The 14,671-nt window shown below is 40.3% G+C and overlaps 1 protein-coding gene across 1 annotated transcript in view; it reads left to right on the top strand.

Annotated features, from left to right (window-relative positions):
• The window catches only part of DOCK10 (dedicator of cytokinesis 10), a 286,066-nt gene that overhangs the window by 198,241 nt on the left and 73,154 nt on the right, over positions 1-14,671 (top strand). Inside the window, exons 26-29 of the mRNA XM_006890320.1 lie at positions 1,429-1,542; positions 4,359-4,430; positions 7,590-7,736; positions 11,306-11,389. Of these exons, the coding sequence (XP_006890382.1) occupies positions 1,429-1,542; positions 4,359-4,430; positions 7,590-7,736; positions 11,306-11,389 (417 nt within the window). The remainder of the gene's footprint in view (positions 1-1,428; positions 1,543-4,358; positions 4,431-7,589; positions 7,737-11,305; positions 11,390-14,671) is intronic.

Below are 14,671 nucleotides of genomic sequence, written 5' to 3'. Positions count from 1 at the left end.
GAATTCAAACCAATACCTGTTTTGATGCCCTTGAAAGATGTGATCAATGTTATTGATATTTCTTTAAATGTTAACTAAACACCATTTCAAGTTCAGTGATGCTAAATGCTAACTCACCCCATCCTCGGTATCTGAAATGTACAGCAGGCGTCATGTCTCTTTCAATAATGTATGTCCAGAGTCAGTCTGTTTGCACAGTGATTTGTGGCTCTGCCGTGTTCTAGTCGCAATATAAAAAATGAAATTATTTCAGAGGTAGTTCAAATGAGCTCGAGTTTAAGTGCACATAGATAGGATGACGTGATTGATGGTGAATTTATTTTCATGAATCATCATTGGGGGGAAATCGTATCGTTCTTTGAATTTCACTAGTTTTGCATCTGTCTGCGTTGTCCTTTTCTAGGGTGAGTTTGGAGAAGTTGGCCCCATTACAATGTGTTATATACCATGTACCATAAAGATCAGAGAGCTAATTCTGGATCCTAATGGAAAGTCTCTCTGCTTTGAGTCAGCTTCTTGTTTGCCTCCACTCTTAACTGCTGTGAAGTCCAGAATGTAAACATGATGATAGGCTTCCTTCCTTCCTTAAAATTAACCAACTCGTAAAATAATATCATTGAGAATAATTATGTATGTGTGATATAAACTGGGCTTGAGAACCTTAAAGAAAAATACTGAAGAGTAAAACCATCACAAGCACCAAGTAGTATATATCAAAACTAATCTATTTTTGGAAGGAGGAGTGGCATCCACTTCCGTAATAGCTTGCTTCCGGCAACCCTATGAACCTGGAGAGAGGATGAAAGGCACCCAGGCGTCGAGGACTCTCCTTCATAGGGTCGCTATGAGTCACCTGTGACTCGACGGCACTTAACAACAACAACAACAATCTATTTTTGCTAAAAAAATGAGAGGGATTTGATACCTTACTGGTGGCTAGTATTCATGAACCCCTTGATATATGTCTATGAATTAGAGGGTACTCACTTGGCTCTTTTGGGAGCTCCCTGCTGACCTGTGGAAGGCACCCTCTTTTCCCACTTGGCTGTTTGAGTGGGTGCTCTACCCCTTTCAGGATGAAGAATTGCTCCCATGCCACCTGTTACCAGTGGAAGGAAGGAGAAGGGGATATGTGTCCTCTAAGTAGGTGGGTCAAAGCCGCCCATGTCTCACTGAACCTGCTGAATTGCCCTCTGACTCTCCGTGTCTCGAAAGAGTTTCAAGGAGAGCTTAGATGATCGAGGTCCCACCTGTGCAGAGAGATAACTAGGAACAGGTGTGTTCTACTCTTGTCATTGGGCCTTCATTTCTTTCATGATAAAGCCTGGCATGAGCAAATAATTTCAAGATGTGGGCTACTAGTGTACCATGTTTGGAAGCTTTAAAAAAAGTCTTCCACTAGCAATTCATTCTTTGAATTTCCTTCAGTTCGTATTCAAGACCAGGACGTACAAGGAAAGAACCATCCATGAACAACTGGCAAAAAATGTGACTGGCCTTTTGAAATCAAATGATGCGACAACAGTGAAGCATGTGCTGAAGGTAAGGAAAAAGATATTATTGCTGTAGAGAGTGATCAGTCGGCCCCGTGGACAGAAAGCCTGTCTTTCACTGTTTTTGTTCAAACATTCTTCTAGGTCGTATAGCCCTGGTGTGTCCACTTGCTGTACAGAGATAACTCGTGGTTGCCATGAAGCTGAACACTGTGACACTGATGTGTCAAGTGTGTTAATGGTTACCCATGGCAGACAGTGTTTAGTGGCGCTCCGCAATTAAAACAAGCTTGAAAGCAGGAATGGCATCCACTTCCGTAGAGCAGCTCGTCTCGGGAAACCCTATGAATCTGGAGAAAGGGTGAAAATCACACAAGTGTTGAGGGCTTTTGTTCACAGGGTCACTACGAGTTGCCTACGACTCGACGGCACTTAACAACAACATTATTAGTTAACATCAAGTCAGTTGTGATTCATGGAGACCATCAAAACAGTGAAGCATTGCCTTGTCCAGAGCTGTCTCCATAATCATGGGTATAGTTGAGTTCACGGCTGTGCCTGTTTGCATAAAAACAAAGAGTAAAGATAGTCATGTGTTTGTTCAGGATGGATCACCCTTAACCCCTGGATTGATAAGATTGATTTTCATAGATATTTTTTTCTCTTGTGATTTCCAGCATAAGCTTAATATTAACATTAGAGTAGATAAAACTCAAAATCACTCACTGCCTTCAAGTCTAAATTGATTCATACTGGCTCTGAGGCTGTAAATCACACGGGTGGGGTGGGGGGGGATTGCCCATCTAGTTGAACACGAGTTATAGTGACTCCATGAATAAAAAACCTAAAGCTTTTCTATAACTACTGTCATTTCTCCAAGTTCATAGAGTTTCCATAGGCATGTGGTCTAGGAAGTGGATGCCACTTCTGCTTTCAAACCTGAATCAATCTGTTTTACAACTGGGAGCTCAACAAAACATGTCCACTATGCATTTCACACCCCAGTGACACAAGGTTTAGCATCACAGCAAACCCAGATTATCACAGTACAGTAAATTTGGAAAAGAGTGATGTACAAAGTAGAAGAATGTTCCTCCAAAATATAACAACACTAGTCTCAGTTAGTAGTGTCTATGTGTCATCAGGTAAACACAACTCAGCGATCTTATGAAAAAAAGACCTGCACTCTGTTCTACAATGAACATTATTTCTTTATGCTGATAGAGTTTATAGAGTTTCCAGAGGCATCTGGTTTAGGAAATGGATGCCACTCCTGCTTCAAAACCTGAATCAATCTGGCAGTTCCTCCAAACACTATCCATGATGGGAAACCATTATGACATTTAACACATCTATGGTGCAGTGTTCAGCATCACAGCAACTCCAGCTTATTCAGAACAGCAAATAGAAAAACTACTGTACCACTTAAAGAATATGAATGCTAGCATTAATAAATTTGGCCCGAGGGCCCTGTGGAGTTTTAAAGACACACCCAACAAATGCAAAAGTGAGCAGTAGTATGAGGGAAAGAGACAGAATGGGTAAGGATCTTTGAGAAGCTAAATTGAAAAGTGAGATATACACTCTTAAACAGGCTGGTCAAGAAGGCAATAATGGAGTAAAAGGCATGAAGGAGGTGAGTGAGTGGGTCATGTGGATTCTTGGGGTAGAACATTGAAGGGAGATGCAGAGTTCTGTATGAATTTCAAGACATCAGCAGCCTAATGTGTACAGAGAATGGCTGGGAAGCCATCGGGGTTAAGCTGAGTAACAGAGGAAAAAAGAAGCCAGGGAAGCTTGACAGCCTGTGGAATACTATCAGGATTTGCTTTCTACTCAGGGAAACTGGGACCCATTAAAGGGGTTTGAGCAGATGTAGAATACAATACTTGACCATGGCCCAAAGAACTTCAAGGCCAAGTCCAAGAATGGCTTGGACCCCTTCCCTAGATCCATCCTTCTGAGGACAGGACTTGATACCTGAGTGTGACTTCAGACTCCGGAGGCCTTTGGCAGATGGATAGTGATTTGTGAACAGCATTTGGATGTGGAGGCTTGGGGCACACAGTGAGTTCTGAGCCCTGAGGGGTGGGGCGGAGCCTTGATGAGAAGAAAGGGAGTGACCAGGACTGACTCTGCTTTCCCAAGTCTCCATATTCTGGTGCAGAATTCCAAGTTGTTATAAAGGTATTTTTGTCAGAGTAGGAGGACAGAGCATATTCTATTTAATACTTTGTTAGTTTGAATTCCAACTCTTGACTATCTAGACATTGGGTGTTCCATTTGTGCTCTCATGTAAGGCCTACAAATTTTAGGAGTAGGCCTACTATGTTGTCGTGTGCCATTGAGTCAAAATAGACCTTTAGTTGACCCTCCAGCAGATTTTCAGAGGCAGTAAATCACTGTCAAGAGAAGATTGCCCATCTTACTGGAGCAGCTAGTAGATTCAAACTGTGTGCCTTTGGGATTGCAGCGCAGCTTCTTAACACTGGGCCACCAGTGTTTCCTCTTACTACAAAAAAAGGTTTTTTTAACTTAGTGAAACACTTTCATTTGAGCATATTACATTTAGAATTGTGAAGTATAGAATTATTAACTTTTTATAGCATAATATATATTTTTAAATTTTTTTGCTTTGCATACAGTAATTCACAAACATTGTGTTTCGTTCATGTACATTGTGTTTTATATATTCACACATACACATTGTGCATATACTATATAATTAGTTACGATTAATCTATACCTTTTTTCACTTGTCTCTTCAAGTCCCCATTGCTTCTTGCCTATTCATTCACCTCCAAATCTACCCCCTATCTCTGCTATTCTAGGATGGTTATTAATTGTATCTTTTTCCCCCACCAGCATTCCTGGTTCTTCTTTGCTGTCATCCTAAAATCAATGGCACAACACTTGATTGATACAGATAAGATTCAGGTAAGAACGGTTTTGGGCTGCTCCCAGGCCTCCTGAACTCCTTAACTAGGTGGGTCTGACAGAACTTACAGCACATCATGGAAAGTTCTAGATGCATGTTCAGGTTGTGTCCCATCCCCAAGCGTTCTGTCTTTCCCAAGGCCTAGTACCATGCCAGACATCGCTTATTTAGAGACAACATTTTCCAGGCTGCACTTGAAGCTGGCAGCTTCTGTATCAATTAGACTATGAACTGGGGTAATTTACTTAGGTGCTGAGTCAGGTACATTATTAAGTTGATCATGCTTATTTGTTATTTATTTGGCTTGATTTCAAAAATAGGCTTTAAATACATGTAAAATGTGGCCATTAGATCCTTAAAATGCCTATACAGTGAATCAACTTAAATATATAAATACAAACCTAACTCCATCCAACCTCTCTTAAATTATGATTTGTTTTATATAGCTCCTGTCTAGAACTTCACCCTTCATGGTCTGTAGTCTCACAATTTCAGAACTAGGTAGCTCAGGGAACTACAAATTCTGCATTTCTGATTAAGGTGACAATGTCCGTGGGCCTAGTTTTTAAATGCAACTTGTAAAGATAAATGGCTCATTTTTATGTGTTGCAGAAAAGTTCTGTAAATAGCAGAAGTTGGAAGCAATGAGGAAAACTCAGCTGCTGGCATTATGTTTTTAGGCAGATCTCCAAACAGGAGGATGGACTCTTGGATGGAAAAGTGGCCTTTAGGGGTCCACAGAGTGTTCTCAAGGAGGCCCAGGGTGGTATAAAATGTTGGCTTGCTCAGAATCTAAAACTGAGATATTTGAGTTCACACAGAAGTGAACTACCCCGGTAATCTAACCCTGAAAGTTCGGTCATGGAACCCTCCGGAGGACAGTGCTCTGGGGTAGCCCTGAGTGACAACTCATTAGACAGCAACTTGTTTGCTTGTTTAGTCTCTCAAGGTATAGGGCAAGCACGTGGTCATGCAGTCTCAGAGGACATTGTGGTCACATGAACTTGTGCCCAGTGTACCCCGAATGAATTCTCCACCAGCACCGGCTCAGCAGAGTCTGGGACCCCGGGGTGAGGACAAGCGAAACTTGGCACTTAATCCAGAACAATTCAAACCAGTACCTGTACTCATCCAGTTACTCATGCGCTGGTTTATTGACGCTGTTTACCGGGGATGGTGAGCAAAAACACCAAACAAACTGAAGTTACGTTAAACACAAAATTCGTATACTTTGAAAAATATATAGAAGAATACCTATTAAATCACTAATAGTAGTGGTTTCCTGAAAGAATGGGGAAGAGAATTAAGTTATGTGGGATTAAAGAAAATGTTCCCATTTTACATTGCACACCTCTATCATTTATTGTTATTTAAATTATCCTTAACTATTATTATTATTATTATTATTATTATTTGAATTTGAAAGCAGGAGTGCCATCCACTTCCTAAACAACATGCCTCTGGAAACTGTATGAACTTTGAGAAACAACAATAGTTATAGAAAGGCTTCAGGTCTTTTGTTCAAAGGGTCACTATGAGTCGTGCTTGAGTCTACAACAATCAACAACAACAACAACAACACATATTGATAGTTTGCCAATAATACGTTCTTTTTTCATTTTAGTGAAAAATTGGGAAATGGATGGAATGGAACATTAAATGATAGAGATTACAGCCTACAAATTAAAGGAGATCAACTCATTGTTGCTTTCAAGTTTTCAAAACGACTTTATACTTATATAACACTATATACAATTAATTAAGACTTCTGGGTTTTCCCTACCCCAGGCTTAATATTCCCAATGAAAGAAAGTGACCTGACAGAGTGCATAAATTATAAAAAATATCATTAACAGCACAGACAAGCAAGATTCTGCTGAAAATTGTCCCAAAACAACTGGAGCAGTACATCCACAGAGAACTTCCAGATGTGCAGGCTGGGTTTAGAAGAGGTTATGGCACTAAGGATATTATAGCTAATGTTAGACAGATCTTGGCTCAAAGCAGAGGGTACCAGAGGAATGTCGATCTGTGTTTCATTGACTATACAAAGGCATTTGACTGTGTGGATCACAACAAACTGTAGCTGACTCTGAGAGGAATGGGAATCCCATAACATTTGATTGTGCTTAAGCAAAACCTATACTTAGAGCAGGAGGCAGACATCAGAACAAAGCAAGGAGACACTGGAAGGTTCAAAACTGGGAAGGGTGGGCGCCAGGGATGTAATCTGTCTCCATACCTTTTAAATCTATATGCAGAACAGATAATCTGGGAGGCTGGGCTGTATGAGGAGAAATGTGGCATCAGAATTGGAGGAAGATTTATCAAGAACCTGCATTATGCAAATGACATAATCTTGCTTGCTGAAACAGAGGAGAGGACCTAAAACCCTTGCTGCAGAAGATCAAAGACTGCAGCCTTCAATATGGATTAAAGTTCAACATCAAGAAAACAAAGATTCTCACCACTGGACCAACTGGCAGCATCATGATAGAAGGTGAAGATACTGAGATTGTTAGCAGCTTTAGTTTGCTTGGCTCCACAAACAACACTCTTGGTACCAGCAGCCAGGAAATCAAGAGATGAATTAATTGCACTGGGAAAGTCGGCTATCAGGGACCTCTCCAGAATACTGAAGAGCAACAACATCAGTCTGGAGACTAAGGTGTGCCTGATCCAGGCCATACTCTTCACAATTGCTTGCTATGCATCAGAGAGCTGGACAATGACTGGGGATGATAGAAAGAGAATTGATGCCTTCGAGCTGTGGTGCGGAGAAGTTTTGAATATACGATTGTCTTCCAGGAGAACAAACAGGTTCATCCTGTGAAGCCAGGCTGATCCTTGGAGGCAAGGATTCTGAAGCTTCATCTGATATACTTTGGGCGTGTTGCAAGGGGGGACCTGTCCTTAGAAAGAGACATCGTGCTTGGAAGGGTGGAGGGACAGAGAAAGAGAGGAAAACCATCAATGAGATGGATTGATACAGTGACTGGGGTAATGAGAGTGGGTGTATCAGAGACAGTGAAGTTGGCACAGGATAGAGTAGGTTTCAGGGCTGTTGTACCCAGGGTTGCTATGAGTAGCAAGTGACTCAATGGTACGTAACAGCAACAACAAATTATTATAAGAAAACAATCTATCTTTTTCCATAGCTTCCCCGTGCTCAAAGATTTCCAGAATCCTACCTGCATGAACTGGACACTCTCGTGATGGTTCTGTGTGACCACGTGATTTGGAAATACAAAGAGGCAGTGGAGGAAACAAGGAGGGCGAATCACAGCGTTGCCAGCTTTCTCAAGGTAGGATGATATGGGATGCCAGTTCTTAAGTCCTTAACAGTCTATATGAGAGAGAAAAAGCTTATTTCTCTATCTATAATCAAGAGTCAAAACCACCATATTAGATAAGTACTTTCATTTGTCTGTCTTTCCTCTTGAAAATATCTTCTTTCCTCAATGAGAATCTCATAGAAAAAGATGAGGGTAAGTTAAATAAAAGTAACTATTTCAGTGTTATCAGACCACAATACTTAAAATTCTTTTTAAAGCAAAGATTAAAAGAATCTGTGTAATGTTAAATTTAAAAGAAAATTGCATTGTAGAGTTTCTTTTTAATTATTTCTAGCCTTCAAATTATGTCAGATTTCAAATTCGCTATAGAAATAAATAAAAATGTAAGATAGAATTTCGAATTTTTGCTGTAATATCTATCACTCCTGATTATACAATGGAAAGATAATTAAAACATTTGAGCTAAAGCTTACTAACATAAATAAAAGTACTAACTGTATCTGGGGAGTGCTGATAGCCTAGTGGCAAGAAGCTGCCCTATAATCCCAAAGGGAACACGGTTCAAATCCACTGGCTGCTCCATGGAGAAGGATAGACAGTTTCCCTCTATTTCTTTGGATGGCAAAGCATTCATTTAGAAGAAAAAAAATGCAGAGTCATAAATGAAAGCTAATGTGCAGAGTTATCAGTATTATTTAATAGACAATGTGCTCACTAAAAAAGGTAATGCTTCTCTTCTTTTACTCCTTTTGCCAACTATAACCTTGACCTTGTTTCTTTATAGAAAACATTAAAGCATACTGGATTGCTGCAAGAATTTAGAAATAAATATTGATGTCAAGTGAACAATCATTGGAGGCAGGTGGATAATTAATCTTTAAAGTGCCACAGAATTATTTTCTAATACATTCAATCCATTTCATAATTTGTTATATTTCTTCTCATCTTAAATTTAAAATTTTTCTGCAGTCCTTTACATCTTATTTTGTATCTTCTCTGATTCCAAGAAGTGGCAGGGATGTGTAAGGTTAAGAGAAAAGGTGATTGGAGAGAAAAACAAACAACTAATATCCCTAACACAATGCTATCCCTAGGCCCTAGATATCCCTATCTTTTACCATATTTGAAAACCTGTATGGGTTCAATATTTATTTTTGATAGCTAGCTGGTAATTACTGACAAATGAAGAAAATATGCAAAAATGACTTATGGTCAAATTAGAAGCAAAATATCTTTTTAAAATTTTTTATATGCACACCCATATTTTTTGTTGCTTTGTTCATAATAGCAAAGAGCTGGAAACAACCCAAGTGCCCATCAACAAATGAATGAATAGAGAAGCTGTGGTACATTCACACTATGGAATACTATACAGCAGTGAAAAACAAAGAACTCATGAAATATTATACAAAATGGGTGACCCTGAATGAAATATCTCAGTCACAAAAAGACAACTATGGCATAATGCCACTGTTATAAAACAGGACTGAAATGAGGGTGAGGTGGAAACTATTGAGAAGAGGGGATAAATAATGTACATGGTATTGAAACAGACCAGGGAGAGAACTGTATAAAAGGAATATATGATTAGGTATTATTGGCATGACAAAATGTCTTTAAAGAAACAACTTCCGTAGTCATCTCAAAATTAAAAAAAAAACAAACAACAAACATGATGCAGGTCTCTAAAAAGGAGGTTGAAAGAGTCCATATCCAAGTTCTATTTGCCTTTCGTACTTGGTAATTGGTAGAATAAAAATGTTAAAATGTTGTTGCCGTCGGGTGAGAAGCAGCGCATAGCTGGCCCCTCGCAGGTTTCCTGGATGGTAGATCACGTGGGAGGAGAGTGGCCGTCTTTTCTCCGTAAAGCTGGTGGTGGATTAGAACCACGAGAGAGGCAGCCTTTGGGTTCGCAGGACCGACTCCCTGTTGACTGCACCAGGGCTCCACTTGTTGGGATAGAAGAGCACTTTCTAAAGATCAACACAGGATGATCAAAGAGGAAAACCACGAGTGTAGCAGGATTCATAGAAATCACATATACAGCTGTTATGCCATCAGAAGCAGTCAAATGCAAACTGCACCACGTAGGGCTCTTAGTTGTTTGGTTTTTGTGTGTGTTTATATATTTTTTAAAAAAGATTTTCCTTTTATTACTTCACAGAAAAGTAATATTTTTTACAGAAATTATGCCAAAATCGTTATCCATTTCTCCAACTCTTCTCTCCCTGAAGTGGATTGGATTTGAGAAGTCTATTATTATATATTTAGCTTTCATGAGTATTTTCTTTTATGAACAATCTGAATCACAATTCTTACTTGAGTATATCCAGCACTTTGGTGGCCTGGTGGGTAGGAAGTTGCACTGCTAACCCAAACATTAGTGGTTCGAATCCATCAGCTGCTCTGCAGGAGTAAAAGGAACAGTCTCCACTTGTGTCATTCACTGCCTCTGGAGTCTCAGCTTTGACTTGGCACTGACTTGATGGCTGTGAATTGAGTTTGAGTTTGAGTGTATTTATCCAGATTATTTTATGCAGGTGGCAGCAAACATTATTCTGATTTGCTTTTTCTCTCTTCATTGAGCCATTGTGTGTGTGTGTGTGTGTGTGTTTCTGTGTGTGTGTGTGTGTTTCTGTGTGTCTGTGTGTGTGTGTGTGTGTGTGTGTGTTTCTGTGTGTGTGTGTGTAATGATTGCTTTATTACCGCTAGCTTTTAGAAACAAGTTGGAGAAAATCTGATAGAAGAAGCAGACTCAGTTCATTAGGAAAACATGTTTAAAAAATTAATAAGGCATGTCTCCTTAAACATCAAAAAGGACAATCAGTCAGAATGGGCAACCTCCTATGCAATGGGTCGGTTTCAAATCAAAGATACACAACAACAACTCTGTATAGAAGGAGTTCTAAGTGACCAAGTGATAAGGAATTATGCTGCCAACCCAAAGGCATACGGTTCAAATCCACCAGTTGCTCCAAGGAGAAAAGATGGACAATTGCCTATCTGATCACAGCCTCTGAAAATCTGCTGGAAGTTCAACTATGAGGCATTTTCAACTCAAGAGCACGTAACAACAACAACCTATATAGTGTAAATGTTCTGTGCTTCAGGAATAATGTGTTCCCCTGTAGTTTGTTTATTCAAAACTTAATGGTGATGGATGCATATAAACCAAACCAGTTGCTGGCAAGTACTTTCCAATTCATGAATACCCCATGTGTGTCAGAACAGAACTGCGGTCCAAAAAGTTTCAAAAGGTACTGCATCGATATGATGGGATGGTGTTTAGGAATCAAAAGTTATGAGCTAACAAACCCCAAGAAGGCTTAGATAAACGAAGCAAGCTAGACTGAAAAGTGTACGTGCATATTATTTCAACCACATTTAGCTAAACAAACCTAGACTATTTCAGTCTACTTAAATTTTTTTTAAAATCTTGGAATATTGTATCATTTTATGTGCTTTATTGTGACGTTTTACATAACAAATGTGTTTTCTGTTCATGCAGAGATGATCTGCTGCTTGAATTATGCTTAAAGTTTTAAAAAGTTTGAACTTGAGTTTTCATTCTTTCTTAGCGATGCTTTACGTTTATGGACCGGGGATTTGTGTTTAAGATGGTGAACAATTACATCAGCATGTTCTCCTCAGGTAATCTCAAGGTAAGGACCAGGTACTGTAGTCATTATTTTTCTCAGCCTGTACTGTTACAAACAAATTAAGTGACCTCCGTGTTTACCTGCCTAAATCATGGTCTGACCTTTTTTATATCTGAATATAAGTCCTATCCCAAGAAGAGACATCCTTTGAAAATGGCTCCTCTGAGTATATCTTCCAGTTTCTCCCTTGATGGGGGGAAGGAAGGAACGTAGAATGGACATAGTCATATGTCTGTTACCTGCGAGTAGTGCGAAGAAGGTCTCTTGTCAGGTATAGCTCTTGCTGTTGCCTTGTATAGGGACTGTCTTGGTTTTAGCACTGAAAGTCTAGCTTCTCTGAAAACCGCTCAGTGCTTGGAAAACTGGGATTGTTGGTTACCATACCCACGCCAGGTTATGGGTGGGAAGGTGATAGGTCTGGAGCCCTGATTCTCAAAGTGTGGCTCCTGGACCAGTATAACAACATCACCTGGTAACTGAACTACTGGACTGGGACCTAGAAATCTATGTGTTAATATGACTTTCCTGGATATTCTTTGCCTTCTCAAGTTTAAGAATTGTTAAGTTACTGTACACCACGAGGAGCCTTTTTATAAAGTAAGACTGGAAATGGACTACATAGTAAAAATTGCATCTGCTAAATTCTTTGAGTCACAAACAAAAGAAACTTGCTCAAAGTCAAGAAGAAAATAATTTCATGGAAAGGTATTGGAGAAATAGTGCAGGCATTGTGAGGCAGCTGTGTCACAAGGGAGAATGGTCCCCATCAACATCAACAGCACAAAACCAATTCCTCTGAAGTCAGACATGCCCCCATACCTACTTCTTCCATTTCTAACTGCAGCTGTCTCTGCCAGTCCTCTCACTGCTCGGCTGTTGAGTTCACTAATTCACTGAAGTGTCCACATAAAGTTTACAATATGGTTTGTTAGCGAAATTAACAGATTCTAATTTAGGTTGGAAAGAGGATAGGATTTTTCAGGCAGGACAACTTCTCAGGTATGCTTATGGGCCCGTTGAGCTCAACACTGTAGACTAGTGTTACAAAGCTTCCTTAGTCCTGCCAATTGGAGTGTCTCAGTTTCTCCTCAGACCTCCAACAAGCTTGGGCCTAGGCCCCCTGATTCTGCCTGCATGGGGTGGCAGTCCTCAGTCAACTGTGTCTCACCTCAGTCCCTGGTTTACTGCTATGGATGCTGCTGCTGCTGTTGCTGCAGCTATGTCTCTCTGATCCCAAAGTGCATGCCCTACACTCACTGTTTCATGGAAGAATCCATGCTGCTTGAGAGATTCCCATTTTCCTCTCCTAACCCTGGCAGGATGGCAAAACTGACCATTTCCCTAGTGAGTAGTCTACACACATTGTCTGCATGTTCCCACCCAGCCATGTAGCAAAAGTCAAAGCCAGAGGGTGAAGCAGCCCATTATTGCATCACACGTATTGAGAATAAACAACATTAATGAAACGGTAGGAGAACTAACCCTAAAACATACGAAGGACAAAGCCAGCGTTACAGCACAGAAGTAATCACAAAGGAGAGGCCCAAGGAGGTTTGTTGTTGTTACCATTGTTGTTATTACTGTTGTTATTGTTGTTGTTATCATTTTTGTTGTTACTATTGTCATTAGATGCCATCGAGTCCACTGTGACTCATAGTGACCCTCTGACAGCCGATCTGGACTCTGCCCTCTCTTGAACCATCCCCACAATCTCTGCCATGCACAAGCCCTGTGTAGTAATCACTGTATCTGTCCATCCTGCTGGACCGCTGAACCTCGGCCTTTCCAAGGACTGGCCCCTCTGGACAGCATGCCTAATGTAGATGAGATGAGTTTCACCAACTTTGCCTCTAAGAAGCTTCTTGGTTGCACTTTGCCCCAGACAGATTTGTGTGTTGTTTTAGCAGCCCACAGGATATCCGGTACTCTTCTCTAATACCACAGTTCAAAGGCATCAATTATTCTGTCATTCTTATTTTATTATCCGACTATAAATGCATAGGAAGTAATTGAAAGATTATGGCTTCAGTCAGGTGCACCTCAGTCTTTAGTCTGAAATTCTTGCTCTTTAGTACTTTGGAGAGGTCCATGACTGAAGTTTTTTTTCCCAGTGGAACACATCTTTTTTATGCACAGATGATTATGTTAAATAATATCCTATCTTAAAATGACAGTACTTTGTGAACTGATGTCTCTATGAACTATATTCTGAAAATATTTTTTTTAAAAATATATATATTTTCTTTACTTAACTGATATTACTAAACATCATGAAGATAATTTTGCTCTTTTTAAAAATGATAACTTAAGACATACGTGAATAAAACTAAGACGTATGGAGATTGTTCCTACTTATGTTCTTTGACATGTGTTACAGTTGTCTTAGATGGTATCTGGACTCCATTGATCACGTTGTTAATACCAAGACTATTAAAAAGGCCAGCAAGCTTGTAAGAGCACAGGAGGAGGTGGGATTAACTCATGAAGCCTAAGAACAGGGACTGATTCAGATTCTGGAGCCCCTGGACCAGCATTTTCGTGCCCATAGGAAAGACTGCAGAGATCTGTTTCACGATCTGAGTGCATCTGCAGAGCTTTGCACATAGAGCCCTCAGCAGGAAGTTCTAACCATTTCCTGCCGGAAGGAGCAGCCATGGAGAACCCAGCAACACAGTTCTACTTGACATGTATGGACTCGTGTCAGAAGCAGCTGGGCAGCGGCGGCTAACTGGTGTGGCCAGACAGTGTTCTCTCAGAGTCAACATGTCATAAACTGCTGTTGTTATGGTAGAAGCTGTTGTTTTGTGCCATGGAATCAGAACCAACTCACAGCTGGCCTGCCGGTGAGTTTCCAGAGGCAGTAAATAGCACAGGAGGAGACTGCCAACTTTTCTTCCACGGAGCATCTGGTGGATTCAAACTTCTGGCCTTTGGGCTGGCAGTGCAACTTCTTACCTCTAAGCCACAAGAGCATCCTAAATATAAGCTAAAAGAAGGGAGGAAAAACCCAAACAAATCATATATCATAGAAACTTACATCATAGCTTATGCATCATAGAACTACATATAATAGAAGCTTGATGTCCGTTACAATAAGATCATTTCCTATAGATGTTGTTGTTGTTATGTGCCATCGAGTCGTTTCCGACTCATAGCCACCCTATGCACAACAGCTCTAAACCCTGCTCTATCCTGTGCCAACCACACCGCCTCTGACACACCCATCCCGATTACCCCAGTCACCGAATCAATCCATCTCATAGAGGGTCTTCCCCTCCTGTGCTG

Source organism: Elephantulus edwardii, unplaced genomic scaffold (assembly GCF_000299155.1).
Source record: "Elephantulus edwardii isolate Elephantulus edwardi_28Jun2011 unplaced genomic scaffold, EleEdw1.0 scaffold00087, whole genome shotgun sequence".
Taxonomy (NCBI): Eukaryota; Metazoa; Chordata; class Mammalia; order Macroscelidea; family Macroscelididae; genus Elephantulus; species Elephantulus edwardii.
The sequence above is the reverse complement of the archived record's forward strand: the minus strand, read 5'-3'. Positions and strand labels throughout refer to the sequence as shown.